General features: G+C 36.2%; 1 protein-coding gene and 1 pseudogene across 2 annotated transcripts; one reads left to right on the top strand and one right to left on the bottom strand.

Moving 5' to 3' along the window:
• The first annotated feature begins 593 nt into the window (after window positions 1-593).
• Window positions 594-10,505, top strand: LOC124093413 (prorelaxin H2-like). 2 transcript variants are annotated; one of them, XM_046445807.2, is made up of 3 exons: window positions 594-3,238; window positions 3,569-3,730; window positions 9,965-10,505. In XM_046445807.2, exons 2-3 carry the CDS (start codon window positions 3,637-3,639, stop codon window positions 10,309-10,311), a joined length of 441 nt encoding a protein of 146 aa, XP_046301763.1. In that variant the 5' UTR covers window positions 594-3,238; window positions 3,569-3,636; the 3' UTR covers window positions 10,312-10,505. The 2 variants fall into 2 exon arrangements, with proteins under 2 accessions (XP_046301763.1, XP_046301762.1); XM_046445806.2 differs by lacking the exon at window positions 594-3,238 and having other exon boundaries at window positions 3,283-3,730.
• On the bottom strand, window positions 6,690-8,478 carry LOC124093412 (polypeptide N-acetylgalactosaminyltransferase 1-like; annotated as a pseudogene).
• Window positions 10,506-16,433: the final 5,928 nt, after the last annotated feature.

The raw sequence follows: 16,433 nt of genomic DNA, 5'->3' as shown, positions 1-16,433 counted from the left end.
TTTCTGCTCCAAATACCAAGGTTAGCAGTGGGATGTTCTTACAGGTAGTACAGACCTGTTAATTTGTTTTGTTAACTTGTTCTTCTGGCGACTACTTTAATGACAGTTGATTTGGCTCATCACAAATCATTATGCCTAGAATAAAAGCAACTGGAAACCTATATTCCACTGATAGGGACTCAGTGGCATCACTAATTCTGAGGCTTGCACGATAGTTCTAGTCCACAACTGCTAGTTTAATAGTGTCATGGGGTTGAATGATGGAGTGCTAACCTTGGTTAATTTATTTTATGTTATTATTATTTTTTTTCTTTAGAGTACTTCTCATCTGTAGTCAGCAAAATCCTGTGGGCAAATTGATATTCTGTGCAGGCAGAATAGATCCTGACCTTGAGTTGGCCTAGGTGTGTTTTTTACTGTTAAGAGAACATAATTCAGGATGAAAGCTTGTCCTAGGAAGAAATGGAAATCTAGGTAGCTTGGTGAAGTTTTCAAAAAATGATAAGAAATTCCCGTGGAATATATACAACTCAATGGTTTAGAGATATTGGCAGTTTGAAATATGATAAGGAAGGTTTGTGAAAGCTGATCATATGAGTTTTTTCCTTTATTCTGTTGATTCAGTTAATACTGATTTATGTATATTGAAACATCCTTACATCCTTGCAATAAATCTATTTTAGAAATGATGAATTACATTTTTGATAGGCCTTTAGATTTGATTTTTTAGTATTTTGTTGAGACAAGGACAGAACATACAAAAACTATAAGCCAATATTTCTGATAAACATAGATATTGGCCTATAGTTCTTTTTTTTGTTGGTTGTGTTCTTGTCTCCTATTGATATCAGAAGGATGCTGGTCTGGTAGAACGAGTTTGGAAGATTTCCCTTTGTTTTAATTCTTTGGAATAGTTTGAGAAGAATGGACACTCATTCTTAAAATTTGTTTAACCAGGTATGGTGGCACATGTCTGTAATCCTAGTTTCTTGGGAGGCTAGAGCAGAAGGATTACAAATTCAAGGCCAGCCTGTTAGTGAGATTTTATCTCAACAGAGGCAGAAAAGGCATCAGATAAAATTAAACATCTCTTCATGATAACATCCCTGAATAAATTAAGTATAGAAAGAATATATAACAACACAAGGAAGGCTATATGTGACAAAATCATAGACAGGTACAGAGTGAATGGGAAAAGCTGCAAGCCTTTCCTTTAATATCTGGAAAAATACAAGGATATCCACTCTCACTACTCAACAGAGTACTGGAAGATTTAGCCAGAGCAATTTGACTACAGAAAGAATTAAAGGAATTTGATTAGGAGGGCAAGAGGTTAAATTATATGTTTGTAGATGATATGATTCTAGGTATAGAAAAACCTAAAGACTCCACTGAAAGACTATAAGAAGTGAAACAATTTCAGTAAAAGATACAAAATCAATATGCAAAAATCAGTAGTATTTTTATATACTGGTAACAAATTTGCTGATGAGAAATCATGAAAACATTTATCCCATTTATGTCAGCAACGAAAATACAAAAACAAAAATTAAGAATCTAGGAATCACTATATCTAAGGAAGCAAAAGTCTTTTACAATGAAAATTACAAAATACTGACAAAAGAAAGTGAAGATACAAAAAAAAAAAAAAGTAGAAAGTCCTCCCATGCTCATGGACTAAAGGAATTAATATTGTTAAAATGTCCATACTACACTAAGTGATTCAAGATTTGATGCAATCTCCATCAGAAGACCAATGGCATTCTTCACAGAACTAGAAAATACAATCCTAAAATTCACATGGAAGCACAAATAGCTAAAGCAATCTTAAACAAAAAGAACAAAGCTGGAGGCATTGCAGTATCTGATTTTATGACATACTACAAAACCACAGTAACCAAAACAGCACAGTGCTTGCATGAAAACAGACACATAGACCAACTGAATAGAATAGATATCCCGGAAATAAACACTTACACCTATGGAGATCTGATTCTTGATAACAGGGCCAAAAACACACATTGAAAAAAAGCCAGTCTCTTCAATAAATGGTACTGGGGAAACAGCACATGTAGAAGATTGAAACTTGACACTTCTCTTACCCATATAAATATTAAATCAAGATGGACTGTTAAGCACCTCTTCTAAAAAATGCACATTAAAAATTAAAACATTAGTCAAAATTATATTATGCAATGAGTGATTCCTTTGGAAGACAGATTTGAAAATGGATTATTCTTGCAAGAACTCTTAACCCCTGTCCCCCTAAAATATCTTTGAACTTCAATTTTGAGAAGACTCTCTTTAATGCTTGTCTTCATGAAACCCCCTTTTAAAACAGCAATGCCTCTAACCATTCCACAGCTTTCATTAGGTATGATCTTAATAATTGTACAGTGCACATTTGACCAATGCTAATTGGGCCCTGTTGAAATTGTAACTGAGCTAATACAGCTGAGTAGGTTATGCATGCAAGCATATGAATTGTTGGAAAAAACAAACAAACCTATTTGCACATAAAAGTTCCCTGGACATCTATCAGAGTTGTTTAATGAGCATATGACCAGAAACTCTGTTGAATATTTTTAAAGTTAAAATAAAGTTCTAAAAAGTCAACTCTTACCAAATGCAGCAAATATAGATTACAGTAAGAAAAAAACACATTTTTTTGTGTGTGCTAAAACACGTTACCAAAATTTTTTTTTTAGATTGTGGGATTCAATTTCTTCTTCATTTCTTTTTTGTTTGTTCATTCTCCACCCCTACCTCCCACCTCTCTCTCTCTCTCTTCTCCAATCTATAAAAATACAGAATATAATCTCACATTACAATATTCATATTACAATATTGTTTACAATCAAGATGTCTCCCAGAGGAGAAGGCAAGTACCATGAAGAATGTCTGTTACAAAGTTAAGATTTGACTGTACAAACCTATTGTGTGTGTGTTTTAACTAGGATTCATAGTAAGATCCAGTTTTTTTTTCTCCTGTCAACAATTTATCCATTAATGCATCATATCTTTTATGGGTTGATATACCAGACTCTATACTATTTTATCTAACTTATCTTGTTTAGGCTAGAAGATAGTGTGGCAAATATGCATGCTGGAAAACTTTGGGTTCTAAGAAGATACTACTTTATTTTTGGTGATGGAATTCAATGTAAGTCATTTCTTGCTCTATATAAAGGAAAGGCTGCAAATGGAGAATGACTTTAGTACACCAAATGGTTTGAAGGTAAGAAAAGAGAAGAAAAGTTCAATGTAAAAAGGCCCAGGGCAAAAGAATGGGGTAATGGAGGAAAGATGGGAAGGGTGAACAAGAGCTGAGTAAATTCCATGGAGGTGGGTGGGGAAAGGGTGGAGCTGGGACCATTGGCTCAAGAGCTGAGCAAGAGCCCAGAGAATATAAAAGCCTGGTTGAGCCAGGTAGGAAAAGCAGGCTGAAGCCAGGGAAGCCGCACAGGCTCAGGTCTGTGGGTGAGATCTGTTGCATTCTCTAGAGAAAGGCTGCCAGTGCCAAGAAAAAAGGCCCAGATGTCTCACCTGTTCTTGGTCCACCTCCTAGGAATCTGGCTGCTGCTGAGCCAAGTTTCCACAGCACCCCAACCAGGATGGTGGGAAGAGGTTGTTCAGATGTGTGGTCGCCAATTAGTCCGAGAAGTGATCAACATTTGTGGCCATGCGACCTGGAACAGGCCAGTGAGATATCCCCATCGGAGATCTGCAGGTGAGAACTTTGGTTTGCCTAGGCTTCCCCCATCTGCCACCAGTGGTCCATCACTTCCCATTGGTTGCTATGGGCCTGCCAACCTATCCAAAGGGGACTCAGGAAGTCTGAGATGTCATCCTGCTAGTGGTGTTTGTTGCCCAGCTTGAACCTTTCCTTTATAACTTGCTTTTATTGAAAGAACCTCGAAGGGAATCTTGCCAGAGGGAGGAGAAATGCAAGAATAGCAAAAAGCCTCATCTAAGAGATACTTGGTATTCTTTTCACCTGGTACCATGTCAACACTGTGGGGACATGGGGGAAGCCACAGAAGAGGTGATGCTGCACAATTTCCAGCAGGAGATAGGTACAGTCCTGGACCCCAGAGGAAAAGCTGAGTAGGTCAGGTGGCAGGCATGATGGTAACCTAGCTCCTAGGTGGAGCATCTCCTATTCAAAGGAAAGGGGGCAAAAAGTGAGCTGGTGAGCTGGTTATCTTCTAGTTTCTGTACCAAAGGATACATTGCAGCATGGTGAGACCTCTGCTGGGGTCCTGAAAAGTGAGACAGCAAGTGTCTTAGAATTAGTGACTATCCTCCTTGTTAAAAACTGGCAGTGGCCTATGCCACAAAGATTACCTCCACTCCCTTTGAATGTACCTTGTGGTGGGAGCCTAGCCTCCCCACCTTTTGAATTGGGTCTCGTACAGAGGTGATGGAAGAGAAACAAAAATGACTTGATGAGTACAGAAAAAACATAAAGGACACCAGGGAAATGGGAAGCTTGCTTCTTAGACCAGGAAAGCTGAAGACTTTATTGTTGCTTTCTAAAGTTTTAGAAATTGCAATGAATATATTTTTTTTAAAAGCAAAATCTCAGAACTAGGAGCAGTTCAAATATGGATTGGTTTTTAAAAAATATGTTTATTATTTCTAAAGCATTTAGGAAGATTAAATGGAAGCCAAGTTAAAGAAGCAGTGAAAACCCATAGAGGGTTCTATTAAATCCAGAGAAAGCAAGCTCAATTACCAACAATTAAGTGTTTTACATTTTATATGGTGTATGTAACTTATCACAAACTTATCACAAAGTAGATTTGTGATACCATTTGCATATAGTATACATAAGTGATCCTCATGTAGAATCAATGTGCAAAATAAATACATTTACTTTTCTTTCTTTTTTGAGCATGAAAATGATTTATTGATTAGACATTTGATTGTTTTAAGCAGTAGGCCTATTGAAGATAGAATTACACAGCTCATGGAATAGAAAAAAAGTTCCATCCAGCACCTGCATAATTTCATATTTCCTGGGGACAATTTATGCATTCTGTATCATAGCCTCACCCTAAAACATCTACAGTGCTTGATGTTGATGAACTTGAATAGGATATAAGAAACTTCACGGATGCTCAGTTTGGCAAGTATCGTTAGTGATGTGACTTTCAGAAACATTCTTATGCACTAGAAATAGCACTACCAGCAGTGAGTCTTTGAAAATTAAAGAAAAGAATGCCATTAAATATAATCTTCAAAACAGGAAGGAAAAATATATATCAGAAACAATGTTGCAATGGGATTTTCTTTCTAGGAAATTAAAAATGTAACTTTTAATTAATAGGTGATTTGTTGGTATTAAAAATCAGAGAAAAACCCAATTTAACATAAATGGAATTTAAGAAAGAATGCAGGACTATTAATATGGAACAAGAGCTTAACTTCTTTGGCTAACTTATTAAAAACTGCCAATTGAACATTTTTAGTCAAATTTTATTTAAAAACAACAGCAGATCAACATTACAATTCAATAATCTAATCTAAGTATGCACTTGACAATGAAGCACATCTGAGTATGGAGAGAGAGAGGGAGAGAGAGAGAGAGAGAGAGAGAGAGAGAGAGAGAGAGAGAGAGAGAGCTAGAGAGTATGAGAGAGAAAAGGGAGGAAGGAGAGACAGAAGACTTGGATTGTCAGCCTGTTGACCCAAGAAGAACTGAGATGTCTAATTTGTTCAGTTGAGACCAGGCATCATGTCAAATCTCCATTTTTTAGAAGGCAATTAAAAATCACAATTTCAACAGCCCACAAATCAAACAAAAATATTATAGAAAGAAATTAAAACTATGTTCAAAGAGCTTTTTCTCCCAGCTTGTTTTCAGCACCCCAAGGAAAATAAAAGCATCCATGACTATCACAGATGAAAACAAATGTATGTCATTGGAATCAGTTATTTTTCTCTGAGGTATCATTTTCCTGAGGTATAAAATCTATATAGAAATTTGATACCATACTGTAACAAATTGTATTCTCTCTCTCTCTCTCTCTCTCTCTCTCTCTCTCTCTGTGTGTGTGTGTGTGTGTGTGTGTGTGTGTGTGTGTGTTGGATATTGAACTGAGGGCCTTGTGCATGCTAGGCAAGCGCTCCACCAACTGAGCTATATCCCCCAGCCTCAAATTGTACTTCTCATAGTTCTGTTTTAATTTTATTTAAACCCTGTTTAATATAATTTTTTCAATGTTGTTTTAATGATCTGGTTCCAGTTCTTTTATATTTGCTTTTATGTCAATAATTAATATACTGGCTACCAGTTCTAATCAGGAAAAAAAATCTTGATAATCTCTTCATTGACAGCACCCAGCAGAAATTACTGATGTGCAAGCAAACCATAAAAGATGCAGCTCTCTAGAAAGCACATTGTGTTGACTATTTCCTTGTCTGAATATTCTTTTCCATGATTCTTGATGAGAGACTGTTTCAATCTTGTAAACATCAGTGTGCGAGTCTCACTACTATGCAGTTTCACGTTCTTGGACAGGAAGTGAAAAGCTAGAGAAGTCTGAGTTTTAATGGCTGATAAACCTTATATCCTGTAGAGGAGGAAAACACTTTTCCTTTTTTGCTACTTAAGAATGTGGCAGAAACGCATGCTGAGGTAGTCCATTCAATCCTTATTTTTTTCTTTTCTAAAAAATTTGGTCTCAGAATATTTCGGGAAGGGTGACATTTTGAAGAAGACACTGCTGGGACCAGCTTCCATTGAAGTCTAATGCTGGGCACCTAGCTGTCCTCTTCTGTTGCTTTATCCAGGCACAGATTACTATTCACATGCCGCAGGGTTAATTTCACTGGATCATATTCCTGGAGCTGGTTGCTTTTTAGGTGGTGGCATTTGAGCATGGTAACTGGGCCATTAAATTTGGATACATCCAAGCAAAAGTCATCTGTTCTAATTTCTTTATTGGCAGTATAAGAGAAAACCTGATTGCCTCCCATACCATGAAAATTAAAAATTCCAACTTTTTCATTTTCTCTTTTAGCCATGTTATCTAGACACTAATTTGTTTCCACATTTCATATCTCTCCCAACAAAAAATAGTGATGTGGAATCTGAGAATCAGGGTAAATATTCTCTAAGTACCAAGAAAAATGTTTGTATTGTAGTTTGTGTCTTAGACCAAGTCTTGAAGATATATCCCCATAATCTATCTTTGTCACACCTGGAGAAATTAGATAGAAAAGATTTTTGAGTTCATCCATTTATACTTCTGCAAGTTGTTTGTTATTTTTATTGATAATTTGCCCTGTGCCTCCTGGAAATGTGTATGGATCAGGTAACTTTCCAAAACACATGTTCAACATGTGAGAAAGTAACAATTTCCAAAGTTCCTCCACATTGCCAAATCTTAAAGGAGATTTCTAGTTTTTCCTCCTCTCCAAATATGCATTCTAGCATCATATGTTCCAATTTCCTGACCGTAATCTCTGTCTGTTGGAAAAAGGTCTCCTGCCATTGTAGGTGATCTACCAGGAAGAGTCTAATCATCTTTCCTTCTGTCCATTTCTCTCTGGGAAACAGGATACCAGCAAAAATTGAGCTTCCAGTTGAATCCACCATAGGTCATATCAGAGCTTGCCATGTACTCAAAAGTATCATCAGTGATCACGTCAATGATAGGACATATCACTGTTCTTCTGTCATGTTTGATCCTTGCTAAGAGAGGCTCCAACCACCCCACTGTGCACTGGTGATGAACATCTAAGAAGGTGATCACCTGGCCTTTGGTCACTGTAGCTCCTTTCAATCTAGCTCTGATCAATCCAGAATGCTGTTCCATTCAAATTACATGATCTGGCACTTTTATTTATTTATTTTGTATTTTTTGTGGTGCTAGGGACTGAACCAGGGCCTTGTGCATGTGAGGCAAGCACTCTACCAACTAGCTATATCCCCAGCCCACACTTTTAGTTTCTTCACATAATTCTCTAGAGGTCTTTTCAAAAAGTCTCTTTCATTGGCATCATTTACTAGAACAGTATCTTCTATCATGAGCTTGGTGAGCGATTAAGGACACTATGGACAGTTCACAGAAGTGTCCTCCAAGCCTCATTATGGAAAACAATCACCACACTTGTGTAGGAAGATTATCTGGATACACCTTTGTTTTACACCCTTCTAACCTAACATCTGGTAAAGATCTGTTGTTTGCAATCATCTCACTTGCCATTAAATTAATTGAACTGATTGATTTTAAACATCTCTTTCATCTTTTCTTGATCCTCTTTAGGAATGACAACTGGTTTCCCCATTTCTCCAGGACCTTCATGAGCTTTTTATGCTGGCTGTAGAACATTCCTAGCAGGAAGTCCTCTCTCATTTTTCTCATCACATTTGTTGCATTCATTGAAGTAAAGCAGCAAGAATGTATCCAACAGTACCCAAATTAAGGAGGTGGCTAGGACCACCCTGCAATTTACAAATTTACTCATGGCACTTTAAGTCAAATGCAAAATTTAAAAAGAAAACACACACACACACATACACACACACACTATGAAAATTATTCCAATCCAGTTTCATCAGAAATCACATTCACACCCCCAAAGCAGTTTTTCACATGAATTTCAAATCCATGTGTCCCACATCTTCCTGTTCCGTGCGCAGCAGTGGTGGCTGCAAGCGATCCTCTGGGCAGTCTCTGGCAGTCACAGCGCAGTTCCAATGTGCTGCAGAGAAGGCGCTACTCTGGGGCTGCAGTCTGCAGCACTGCACATTTACTTTTCTTTATGGGATTTAAAGTATGATTTAAATTTATTTTCTACATTGTCAGAGATTGATATAATGCCATTCATTTCATAATTCTTGTATAATAGTTATAAAGAATACCACAGAATCTTGGAATTTACTAATTCAAACTAGGAAAGATGAGATTGCTTTGTATTTGCTTTTTGTTTGTGTTCTTCTAACCTGTTTCTCTTTTCAATATCAAAGTCTATTGACTTGGAGTAAATAGTCTGGGGAAAAGTGATTGCTAAAGAGATTTGTGAGAGACATATCCTCAGCTAATTATATCAGAGCTCTTGGAAATTCCTCATTTTAAACTTTATTCTGAAGCAGTAGCTTGCCACCATGAGTTTGGATAGGTTAAGGTTATTATGGTCCTCTTTAAGGGTTACTATCATAAGTCAAATTTTTTTAGTAATGGAAAAATTACTAAGATAAAAAATCAAAATCCAGCATGGAGCACTGGCATCGACAGTTGTACTCCCAGCAGCTAGGGAGGCTGAGGCAGGAGGATCACCAGTTCAAAGCCAGCCTGAGTATCATAGCAAGGCCCTAAGCAATTTAATGAGACTCTGCCTCAATGCAAATTTTCTTTCAGTGTGGTACTTCCAATCCATCTTTTCTGTCCCACTTTGATTAGGCTCTTATGTATAAAATATATTTTCCACTGCTTGAACAACAAAGGTTAAAGTAAGATGACAAATAGTAACTAATATGTGACCATGGCAATGGGGTGAGAGTAAAAAGCTGGTGGAGGCTGCAGTGAGCTGCAGGTGCCTTCAATATGATGTTGGGATGCAGTTTAGTGGTTAAGTGCCTCTGGATGCAATCTCTAGTACCAAAGGAAAAAAAAATTCCATCTTTTGTTTAAATTAGTGATTCAATGAACAGCATGACATCAGAAAGATGAGAGATGAATGTCAAAGCAAAGAGGGGATGACGAGAAAAAGAGGTGACAGAGGACCAAGTGGAGTAAAGCAGAACTTTGACAAGATTATAGTACTTTAAGCTACTCAAATATAAGGAAACTGGGTTGCTTAGATAGCAGGATACTTGCTGCTTCTTGTTCACTGTTCAAGTATATTGAGGAAATGCCTTCGTTTTTGTCTCTTCTTACTTTTACAGTTTTCCTGATGATTCTTGACATCAATATTTTCTCCCCCTCCCCACTTATTTTTTTAAACTTAATAGATATCATGCCGTCCTCCCTCAATGAAGATGCAGGTGCCTTCAATATGATGTTGGGATTCAGTCCTAATTTGCCACAACAGCTGAGGGCAACACCATCTGAGAGGCCGCCATTGTCACTAGAGCTACAACGACAAGAACCTGCAATAGAGGATTCAAAGCCTAGTCCTGAAGAGTTGAAGGATATTATTCACAATAGACAAGGGGAAGCAGAAAATAGCCTTTCAAAATTAGAATACTTAAGCTTGAATACTCATTCCCGAAAAAAGCGACAGATCAATGAAGATTCGCTGACTGAGAAATGTTGCCAACGTAAATGTACCAGAAGATTTATGCTTAAATTTTGCTAAGATGAAGCTAATTGTGCACATCTTACCTGATGCTCACATGTATTCTTGATGAAATTTTTACTGATATCTCTTTCTGGCTGCATGATTATTAGAATATGAGAAATTACTATATTATTTGATTTTTTTCATTTGATGTGAAAGGAAATGTACTTTCTGTTTTGTAGTTTCTGTGAATAAAACTTCTTGTGCTGAAAGTCTTTTTGTCTTTTTTTTTCACAATCTGATTACATTATTGCTTTTTAGTGCTGTTAGTTAATTTTTTTTTCAATCTTTGTCACTTTACCCACACATAACTCATTTTAATGCAATGCCTAACAGAAGTTATATAAAGTGGATCAAATGCTTTTATTTACATTAATTCTTAGATTAGATATGCCTAAAACCACAAAGATTTGACTCTTTTAATTTTTAAACATTTTTATGTCTTATTGAATAATTCATTAGAAGCAGTCAGATTGAACACTCACCTTTATTTAATTAAGGACATATAAACTAAGGTTATATTCTCAGGTGTAGGTTTTGAGAGACAAAAATAATTTTTAAAGGAGATAAATGGATAGACATATATAGAAGAGAATAAGCAACTCAGTATCATATATATTACAGAACTAACTCAGTAAGGAAAGACAGTTTATGCTTAATGTTTTATAACTTACAAACCATTCTTTTAACCAAAGCAATTGTAGAGTAATATGAAAACTTGTTAGAAAAGTAAATAACATAGCTGCAATCTTCGTTTTTTGCCAGTTCCTTCAAATTACGTATACGTACATGTTAGCCAGCATTTAAATGGGAAGGTAATATATTACATCAAATGTCTGGAAACAGAATTTAAATGGATTAAGACAGAAATTTGCATTTTGAATTCCATACACACCTAATGACAATGATACTTCTAGAATTGATTAAATCCTCACAAAGCCACTTTGCACAGCTTCATAAATGACTAAAAACCTTGGAGACCACGAACCACTTTGGATGAAGTCAGGAAGATTACAGTCTAAAATGGAGCTTTCAATGAGGTTAATGCCAGGAAACTTACAGAAACTTACATACCAGAGAGCACAAAGGGCTCCCACCCAGATGCACGAGTCTGCTATTCACTACTGCCCTGATCCATGTCCTGCATCTGGTCCTCCACACAATCCATGGAGGCAGGGTTTCTGGAACAGTGTGTATTTACTGCTTTATGACAATGCCAATTTTCTTTCAATGTGGTGCCTTCAATCCGTCTTTTCTGTCCCACTTTGATTAGGCTCTTATGTATAAAACATATTTTCCATTGTTTAATAACAAAGGTTAAAGTAAGATGACAAATGGTAACTAATATGTGACCATGGCAATGGAGTGAGAGTAAAAAGCTGGTGGAGGCTGCAGTGAGATGGAGAGTTTTTACCCATCAATTCCTTGTATAGCAGCAAAAGACAATCTGTGGTTAGCCATCTACTACCAATACTCAACCAGCTAGTATCTTTAGTACATCCAGTGCTTATGCTACTAAAGTCTACCTAAACACCACGAGAAACCGATCACATTCGCTCAATGCAATTCTTATATAAAAATTACTGTTCTTGTACATGTATCAGTTTGAATGGTATTCTCAGTGAATTACAGAACACACTAAAGCAGTGGTTTAAACAATGCCTATGGAATAAGCATCCAACACTGGTTAGCCTCTGAATGATGCAGGAAGATCCATGCTTACAAGTCAGCCATGCTTAACAAATAAGGCTCCTTCCTGATACTCTACACCTTTGGTGCCAAGATAGCTGTTTCATCTCCCTCTCTCAGTGTCTGTTTCAGGCAGGTAAGGAGGGGAAATAGAAATGCTTAGTAATGGTTCAGAAGGAAATAAAAAGACTCCGAAGTTGTGTTAATATTGTATTAGCCAGAACTGTGTCACATGGACAGGGCTGCCTGCAAAAGATACTGAGAAATCATATTCAATGCTTGTGAGCTCAAGAGCTGAAGACAAGGGAGAAGGTTCTAGGAAAGCAGACTGGGAGTTAACCTATAGGGTTACACATGTTCTCTGTTCTCGAACCAATAACACCTCATTGAAAGACAATGATGTTCAATTATTTATCTTTGTCAGTAAATTAACTCAAGTGGTAATGGACCAAGTGATACTCAGCAGGGAGGGGGATTTTGGAATCCAGTAGACATGGGTAGGAATCACAGCATATGCACTAACCAACTATAAGCAGGAACAAATTTATTTCCCCTTTACAAAGTGCTTTGTTTTATTTTTGTGGAAAACATTGATTTTTATGTTTAAATGATTAATTAATCAGAAATTATTACATTCTAGTTCATAGAAAAATATAGTGAAAATCGAGATTCCCCAATTCACCCTGAGCTCACCAAAACCAACAGTTTTCTCTGTTATTAAACTCTTGCATTAGTGTGGTACATTTGCACCAACTTATGAACTAACATTGATGGATTTTTATTACTAGTTTATGCTAGCTTCACTCTTTTTGTTGGACTATATGGAGTTTTAGTTCCCTGCCTGTAATTCATTTGGATGAGGATTTTGAAGTAGAATAACTATATCACGTGGCCAATAGTTCTTACATTCTCAAGTTGTTAAGGAATCTTACATTCCCACCAGGAATGAACAAAGCTTTCAGTTTCTCCATATTCTTGACAACATTAGCTTTTTCCCTTTGGAAATGATAGATATCCTAATAAATGTGTAATTCTATCTCATTATACTTTCTTCTTCTTTATTTTTAATTAACAGAGCACGATTGTAGACATTTAGGGGGTACAAGGAGAGGTTTTGACATGTATATATAAATACACACACACACACACACAAAATATAGAATTGCTAAAACAAATTAATTCATGTGCCCATCATCTTGATCACCTGTCCTTTTTTGCAGTGAAGCACTTGAAGTTGACTCTTACTTATTTTGAAAATACCCCAAACATTATTATTATTATTGACTCTGGTCAGCCTACTGTGGAACAGTTCTCAAAACATTTTTTCTCCTATCAGATATTTTATGCTCTGATCAACAAATCCCCATTATTTTTATTCTCAAGCCCCTCTCCTAACCTTGGTACCTATCATTTTGCTCTGTACTTCTAGGACCTCGACTCATTCGGATGCTATGTATAAGTGAGATTGTATGGAATTTGTCTTTCAGGGCCCACTTTATTTCACTTAATACGGTGTCCTCCAGGATCATTCCTTTTGTAGCAAATGACAGGATATCCTTATTTTGTGAGGCTAAGTAGTATTCCCTTGTGTATACATACGCCACATTTTCTTTTTTGATCCATTGATGGAAACATAGGTTGTTTCCACATCTTGGCTCCTGTGAACAATGCTGCAATGAACATAAAAGTGCAGATATCCTTTGGATTACTGCTTTTCTCCCCATCCTTTCCAACACTTTTTTTGTCTTTTTGATTAAAGCAAATCTAAGATCTAAGACATGGTATTCTGGTTTTATTTTACCTTTTCATTTTGTCTAGTGATGCTTGCCTAACATTTTTTTCTGTGACTGTTGACCATGTAGCATTGTTTGAGAAATGTCTATTTAGATTCTATGCTGGTTTAAAAACAAGGTTGTTTATTTTCTTGCTGTGGAGTTGTTCAAACTCCTTATGCGTTTTGGATGTTGACCCCTTATTGGATGGATGGTCTGCAAATATCTTCTTCCATTCTGTGAGTTGCTTCTTCATCTCAATAATAGTTCCCTTTGTTGTGTAGAGCTGTTTTGTTTGATATCATTCATTTGTCTATTTTTATTTTCTTGCCTAAGGTTTCAGGATCATATTGAAATGAATTGTTACTGAACCTCTTTGTGGAACTTTTCCCCAGTTCTTATTCTAAGCTCTTCAATCAATTTTCATTTAGCTTCATTCATTCTGCATGTGGTAGGAAATAGGGTCTACTTTCATTCCTTCTCAGTGGACAGCCACTTTGCCCAGCACTATTTGTTGAAGAGACTGTTCCCTTCCCATTTGGTGTTCCTAGTACCTTTGTTGAAAATCAATTGACCATAAATGAATATGCTTCTGTCTGGGCTTTCAATTCTCTTCCAGGAGCCAATGTGTCTGTTTTCAGCCTGTACAGTAGTGTATTGATTATAGTTGCTTTATAATATGGTTTGATGTCATAAATTGTTATGCCTACAAATTTGTTCTTGCTCAGGATTGTCTTGGCTATTTGGGGTCTTCAGTGGCTCAATTAAAAATCAATGACATTTTTTTTCTGAAAAATGATATTAAAAATTTCATCAAGATTTTATCAGATGTGTAGATCCATTTTTCACATTTTTGTGGTGTTTATAAAAGGCTTTATATTTCTCATTTATATATTTTTTAATTGGTACTTTATAATTATACACAATGAAGGGATACTTTGTTACATACTTGTACATGAAAATGATATAACAATATAATTTGACCAACATCATTTCCCAGTCTTTCCCCTCTTCCTTCCTCTTGCCTCCTCTGATCCCTTTTACTTCCTTCAATTTTCAAGAGATTCACCCACCTGAACTTTTCATTTCCTTTTTACTCTTTTGTTTCCCCATATAAGAGAAAGCATATATCCCTTGTTTGTGAGTTTGGCTTATTTCACTTAACATAATATTCTCAAGTTCCAGCAACTTTCCTGTAAATGATGTAATTTCTCTCTTCTCTTATGGCTGAATAAAGGAAAACTCATTTGTGTTTACAGATCTCATTTTCTATCCATTAATTCTGTTGATGAATACCTAGGATTTTTTCATAGTTTGCCTATTATGATTTGCTGCTATAAACATGAATATGCATGTATCAATATAGTATGGTGCCTTTAGTTCTTAAGAATAAATACAGAGGAGGGGTACAGATGAGTCATATGGTGGTTCCAGGCCTACTCTTTTGAGAAACCTCCATACTGCTTCCATAGTGGATATATAAATTTAAAGTCCCACCAACAGTGTAAATGTTTCCCTTATTCTCCATAAACTCTCCAGCATTTATTATCATTTGTGTTCTTGATGGCTCCCATTCTGACTGGGGTGAGATAAATCTCAGTGTAGTTTTGATTTGCATAGAAGAGACATTTGTACTATGTTAATTATTCCAATCTGTGAAGATGGCTTGTCTTTCCATTTATCTGCATTTTCTTCAATTTCATCAGTGTTTTGTTTAAGCAGGTATTTCCTTCTTAGTTATATGTACACCTAAGCACTTCATTTTTCTTGCTACTAAAGAATTTATTTTCAGATTTTCTTTTGAGATTGCTCATTATTAGTATATAGAAATGTTACTGATTTTTGTATTTTATATTTCTAATCTCCAACTTTACTGCATTGGTTTATAAGTTCAACCAGTTGCCTTCTGTTCTTTTTGTTCTTTGGTGGATTTCTTAGGGTTTTCTATAGTTGGCACAACATGTCATCTGCATATAGGAACAATTTCGCCTTTTTATTCTTATTAGGGTGGCTTTTCTTTCTTTCTTTTTCTTAAGTGTTCTAGCAAAGATTTCCAATACTGTGTTGAATAGAAGTGATGAGGTGGACCTCCCCTTCTTGCTCCTGATCTTACAGAAAAAGCTTTCATATTTTTGATGTTGAGAATAATTTCAGCTATGGGTTTGTTATCTGCAGCCTTCATTGTATTGAGGCACAGCACCTCCATACCTAATTAGATGACAGTTTGTATCTTGGAAGCATGGCGAATTCTCTTAAGTGATTTGCTGCATGTATTGGAATAATCTTATGATTTTTATCCCTTATTCTGTTCATGCAGTGTATCACACTTAACTATGAAGGTATGTTCAAACATCCTTGTGTCCCTGGGATAGAATCCACTTATGATGATTAATTCTTTTATGGATTGTTAAATTTCCATTGTTAATATTTTGTTGAAGATTTTTGCCTGTATGTTCACCAGGAATATTTATCCACAACTTTCTTTTCTTGGAGTGTCCTTGTCTGGTTTTGGGATCAGAATAATCCTGGTCTCATCCAAAGAGATTGAAAGTACTCTCTCCATTTTGTTTTTCTGTATGAGTTGGAGAAGGACTGGAATTAATTCTTTAAATGATTTTTCAAGTAGCATTGAGGCCATCTCTTCTGGGCTTTTCTTTGACAGGAGATATTTCATTACTG

The sequence above is a fragment of the Marmota monax genome, unplaced genomic scaffold (genome assembly GCF_021218885.2).
Source record: "Marmota monax isolate L192 unplaced genomic scaffold, Marmota_monax_Labrador192_F-V1.1 WCK01_AAM20220418_F8-fsc00124, whole genome shotgun sequence".
NCBI classification, from domain to species: Eukaryota; Metazoa; Chordata; class Mammalia; order Rodentia; family Sciuridae; genus Marmota; species Marmota monax.
This window is presented reverse-complemented; position numbering and strand designations above follow the sequence as displayed.